This window comes from Oncorhynchus mykiss, chromosome 2, assembly GCF_013265735.2.
Source record: "Oncorhynchus mykiss isolate Arlee chromosome 2, USDA_OmykA_1.1, whole genome shotgun sequence".
NCBI lineage: Eukaryota > Metazoa > Chordata > Actinopteri > Salmoniformes > Salmonidae > Oncorhynchus > Oncorhynchus mykiss.
The window spans coordinates 31,171,654-31,177,351 of NC_048566.1; the positions used below are offsets into that span (position 1 = coordinate 31,171,654).

Sequence of the window (5,698 nt, forward strand, 5' to 3'; positions counted from 1 at the left end):
TGTGTCCCACTTGTTGTTGATTCTTCACAAAAAAATACAGTTTTATATCTTTATGTTTGAAGCCTGAAATGTGGCAAAAGGTCGCAAAGTTCAAGGGGGCCGAATACTTTCGCAAGGCACTGTATGTATAAGTGTAAAATGAGAAAGGTACGGTATTTTTAGGTATTTTTTCCAACATTTCAGTTTAGTAATTGTTACACTGTTGTCGTGTCTTTGGCTATGCCGGATTAAGAGATATGACATGCTATTCTATAAAATAATTTCTCTGTCATTAATATTACCTGATTGAGCTAATCATGTAAATGTAATTAACTAGATAGTCGGGCACCACAAAATAATATTTATAGAGCTGTTATCTTCCGAATAAACTTTTAAAAACCCAGTAATATTTTATATCAATAGCAGTCAATATTAATCGTCATCTTAATTCAGTCTCATCTGAAAGTGGTAAATTCTTAGTTATTTGCACGAACCCTGGCTAACAAGTTGAATCAGCAATACAAAATTGGATTTAATTACTAAATACCTAACTAATCACACAGAATTACACATAATTAAATCATAACTTGATTACAAATTACATCATAAAGGAAAACGTCCCTAGCGGGCGGAACAGATACGACAGCTTGTTTCACAAAAGAAAAGGGTCTGGGTTAACAGAAAGCGCTCAAGGTTCATCAGTTCATCTTGGGCTTGGAATTTATGAAATGAACTGGCAATTGGAGAATTACTGGTCTGAAACCCTAATGATATTGTGCCCATGAGGAAGGTATTCACTTAACCTGTGGGACCAGTGTCAAAATGAACAAGGCAAAAAAAAATTAAACACATTTTTATAGTGTCCACTATCTACTCTGTAATTTGTTATTGGTACAGAAATACATTTCTTGTTGAAGTTACAATCTACACTTACCCCTAGATCAGACAATAAGCTTAGAGACAAGTGATTACATGAATATATTGATATCAAGCTTAATATTATTATTATTATTATTGTGCAATAATGTATTGAGTGCTATGATCAGACAATTGTCATGAAAAAGGTCACTGTTATTGTATATGACCCATATCCATGCACTCCTCATGTCAAATCTGTCCTGTGATATGGTGACACAATACATTTTTTAGTTATTCTATAGTATTAAATGTTTTTTAGCTACATGGAATTTCATGTTTGTAAAGGATTCACGTGTTCAATGTTGTTTAGATCATATGGCTTAACCTGGCTTCCATTTTATGCTGTGTGATGTTACTTTGTAATGTGTTTGACAATGACAGAGACTTCACACAATTGTTTGTCACTCAAAAGATTATTAGCAAAGAGGTATTTATGTATTTATGTATTTGTCTTGTGAAATAGGTAGAGATTTGTTAAAAGCCATTTAGCACCTCAGACAGCATACATCAGATACAGTTAGTTACAAAATTATTTACAAGGCTTTATTTTCAATGTATCCACAGAATTGCTGATCATATTTAAAAAAACAATACAAGTTACTTTTCACCAAAGCCCACTTTCATTTTGCTTAGAGGAACATTAATCAATTTTATTTCAATACCAGTCAGTACAGGAATTGAATTAGGCGTGCAATTCTAAAAGATCAATGCTGTACACATTGGTCATTTCCCAGTTCAAAGTCAATGTCGACCTCAATTCCTGGGTTGACTCAAATGTAAATGGGATTAACCCCCACGTTGCCATGGAGCAACCCTCCAGAATGACCCCTCATCGTCGACCATTCCCGCACCCCTTCCTGAAGCTCCTTATTGAGGTTAGATCTTGGGGCTTAGATCGTGGGTCCCTTCAGCAGGCCCTGCTGCTTGCGCATCACAGGCGAGTGGATGCTGCAGACGAGCAATCATTGCTGGAGAACTGCTGTTCTAGCCTGACTTTGTACTGCTGTTTGGCTGCCTGAGTGAAAGGGTATAGGCTACAGTTTAATTTCTTTGAAAAGCCTACACATATTGGTTCTATAGTCCCGGCCAGAGGGTTGTCTGCCTCCATCTGCTCTAGAGGTGAACTCTTCTCCTGGAAGGTATAAGTATTGGGTTGTTAGTTTACCTGAAATGCACAAGGTCCTCTACTCTGACAATTAATCCAGAGATAAAAGGGTAAACTTAGTTTGTTTCTAGTAATCTCTCCTCCATCAGTCTTCTTCTGACTTTATATGGCGTTTGACAACCAACTTTAAGGTGCATTACCACCACCAACTGGGCTGGAGTGTGGATCGCATCTTTCAATCACCCATGTGGGTATATGCTCTGAAAAACCAATGAGGAGATGGGAGAAGCCGGACTTGCAGCGCATAAAGCGTCTATTTTAGCGCCTGGCTACGCAGGCGCTCGTTGATGCGCGCGAGCAGTTTGGATGGTATTGCTAAATAACAGGTATGTGTACATTTATTTTGCCACGCTCACGCACATAACACAAGCGGTGTGGTCAGCATGATAGACTCGTTGCTCTGCTTCAAATGTGCCCTAGTATTTCTATGCATTTCCTCTTTACATTCAAGTATACAATGAGCCCAAACTAGCAGAACAGGCTCTCACACACAGACATGTTTTATGGAACCCTGTCTCGACCAGTTTGGCCCCAGAGTGTAAATCAACATTAAATCTTTCTTCTCAAGGGGTGCATCTAGAAGTGGTTCTTGTGGATACTTCTTACTCCTTTGCAATAACATATTCCTTAGGATGACCTATGGTAAAGATGAGGATTATTAAGTAAATAAGGAAAATGAAATACATGGAAACCATCACCATAAAATGTTAGTTTCTTTCATCTGTTTAAAAAACAAATAAGTCAGAGGAACAACTGGCCGTGTTGTAACTCACATAGCTGATGGTGAATATCAGCAATGCCGCCACAATCCCCACAATGGAAAGAACTAGAATGGTATCCCTTTCTTCTGATTGGTCTGTGGACTCAAGGCAATCTACAAAAAAATGATCCACAAGTCTTTGAGCGTCACTGGAAACATTTTTTTATATTTAGCAGCATAGATGAAGTCTCTCTCTGTCCAATTTAAAACACTCACATACATTATACAGTAGGTCTACATACCAAAACAAGCACATAATGAAAATAGAACACACTCACCTGTCACTCTGAGGTGAACCTGCCCCTCCTGGTTCTGCTCTCCTACAGGTGCTGCCAGGAGACACTTGTACCTCCCGCTATCAACAGCCGTTACATTGGGCAGGAAGATATCGAAAGAGTCATCAGCCAAAAGTTCCACTTCACGCTCCAGTCCGGCGTACCATTGGGTGGTGCTATTAGGTGATGATAGCCTCTTCATCAATAGGCCAGACTCCTTATTAGAGGGCTCCTCACCCAGCTGAGAGAAGAGGGTTTGAGGTTACTATATGCCCATAACAGCTGGTCTGGGACCAGTGCTGTATGTTTTTGGCATATATTGCACTTGTACAGAATTTGGTCAGATGGTTCATAACACAGTTTGTGCTATCACAATAATTGAAAGCTTACCTTGTACCACCTCACCGCCCGGTATTGGACCCCAGGCTTACATATTGCTTTACATTTCAGAATGGAGTCCTCTCCACAAACTGACTTCACCTCTTGTGTAGGCCTATCCTGTGTGAGGCCACCTTGCACAGAGGCAGCTTTAGACAAACACAAGGTAAATCATTATTTCAGGTGAGCCTGCCTCATTGGAATATCAAATTCATTGTTAAAAATAAATGACAACATACCTAATATGCAGACGAGTTGAAAAAGCATAATTGTAGTACACAGCAACGAAGATGACGATTTAGAACAGGAGGGTAGCAGTTTATATACTTCAGAAAGAGAAGTTAAACTGGGATTTCCCCGACTGCGTCACATTCTGAAGTGCGCGTGCACTCCCTCCACCCACATGACCGATTGCGAATCTGCAGACATGAGACATGCTCACCACCGCTCTTTGCAAAATAAATGTACACACAATATACCCACATGGGTGATTGATAGATGAATTGAGGTCCACACCGCCAGGTGGTGGTGGTAATGCACCTTAAAGGTGGTTGCCAACCGCCATATAACGTCCAAAAATAAGAGATTCTTAGAAATGTACTAGGTTTACCCTTTCATCTGTAGATTAATTGTCAGAGTAGAGGATCGTGTGCATTTCAGATGTATTAACAACCCAATGTTTATATCCCAGGGCAAATTAGGTAGCTAAATTGGCATGAATGTTTCAGGCGTTTTGACCTGTCTCCAAATTAATATAGTTGGTTCAGAGTTCGTTTTGATATTTCCACGTGCGTGTCCTGATCAAGTCTGGTGTGGATGGACAAAATTAACATGCGCACATGGATGTACGAGCGCGCGGGTTCTGTCATCATGAGTCAGTGGAGATATGATGGCGATGCGTTGGTTCATTCTCCAGATGTGTTTGGTTATGTTTATTTTCAATGAATCTGGAGTTAAATTTAAGAGAAACCGGAATTTTAGTTACTGGGTGTCGTTATTTCAGAACCTTAACTCAATACTTTATTTCGCAGTTTGTTAGTTGTAGCCTGTATCATTGCATCATATCCTAATTTGTAGAAGGCAATTTTACGCACGTGCTTGTAATGTATGGCGGTAACTTTGGTGTCGTGCCTATGATTTTCTTTCTGTTGAAGAAGGTGTTAAAATAGATAGAAATACAACATTACAATATAGGCAAAATATTAAGATAGGTCTACACTATATTAACCTTTGGACTGGTTTTTGCTACCTGAAAGTGAATTGGGGGTGGGGGAATTCCCAATGAATTCCGCGATCAGACTTCCTCAATTAGATTTGGTTTACTCGAAACGTGTTGAGTGGGTCGTTGAAGTAATTATAGCTGTCTGTGTCAGATTAAATAACGTCTCTTATAGTGTATTAGGTATTTCAGTTAAAAGACAATCATGGAAATACACACTTCATTGACAAGTATGTGGGCACCTGCTCATCGAACACCTCATTTCAAAATCATGGCCATTAATATGGAGTAGGTCCCCCTGTTTCTGCTATAACAGCCTCCGCTCTTCTGGGAAGGCTTTCCATAAGATGTTGGAACATTGCTGAGGGGACATGCTTACATTCAGTCACAAGAGCATTAGTGAGGTCAGGCACTGATGTTGGGGATTAGGAGTCTGCGTTCCAATTCATCCCTAAGGTGTTAGGTGGGGTTGAGCTGCTCTGTGCAGGCCAGCTAAATTCTTCCACAACGATCTCAACAAACCATTTATTTATGGCCCTCGCTTTGTGCACAGGGGCCTTGTCATGCTGAAACAGGAAAGAGCCTTCCCCAAACTGTTGCCACAAATTTGGAAGCCCAGAATTGTCTAGAATGATATTGTATTGTGTAGCGGTAAGATTTCCCTTCACTGGAACTAAGGAGCCAAGCCCGAACCATGAAAAACAGCCCCAGACCATTATTCCTCCTCCACCAAACTTTACAGTTGGCACTATGCATTGGGGAAGGTAGCATTCTTTTGGCCAAACCCAGATTCTTCTGTCAGACTGCCAGATGGTGAAGTGTGATTCATCCCTCACGAGAACATGTTTCCACTGTTTCAGAGTCCAATGGCGGCGAGCTTTACACCACTGCAGCCGACACTTAGCATTGCGATCTTAGGCTTGTGTGTGGCTGCTCTGCCATTGATACCCATTTCATGAAGCACCTGATGAAAAGTTATTGTGCTGACTTTGCTTCCAAAGGCA

At 40.4% G+C, this 5,698-nt stretch overlaps 1 protein-coding gene across 1 annotated transcript; it reads right to left on the bottom strand.

Annotated features, from left to right (window-relative positions):
• Positions 1-1,313: 1,313 nt before the first annotated feature.
• Positions 1,314-3,877, bottom strand: LOC110486829 (CD83 antigen). Its single transcript, XM_021558653.2, has 5 exons — positions 3,715-3,877; positions 3,488-3,624; positions 3,101-3,338; positions 2,836-2,936; positions 1,314-2,699 (listed from the first exon to the last, which is right to left on the bottom strand). The coding sequence occupies exons 1-5, from the start codon at positions 3,740-3,742 to the stop codon at positions 2,547-2,549; spliced, it is 657 nt and encodes a 218-aa protein (XP_021414328.1). The 5' UTR covers positions 3,743-3,877; the 3' UTR covers positions 1,314-2,546.
• Positions 3,878-5,698: the final 1,821 nt, after the last annotated feature.

What these genes read in the sequence shown, in the direction of transcription:
- LOC110486829 (XM_021558653.2), bottom strand. Translation starts at nt 3,742, where the DNA reads ATGCTTTTTCAACTCGTCTGCATATTAG. An exon ending in GGGCGGTGAGGTGGTACAAG is followed by an intron (nt 3,339 to 3,487) that starts GTAAGCTTTCAA and finishes CTCTTCTCTCAG; the next exon opens with CTGGGTGAGGAGCCCTCTAA. An exon ending in TGATATTCACCATCAGCTAT is followed by an intron (nt 2,700 to 2,835) that starts GTGAGTTACAAC and finishes TCTTTACCATAG; the next exon opens with GTCATCCTAAGGAATATGTT.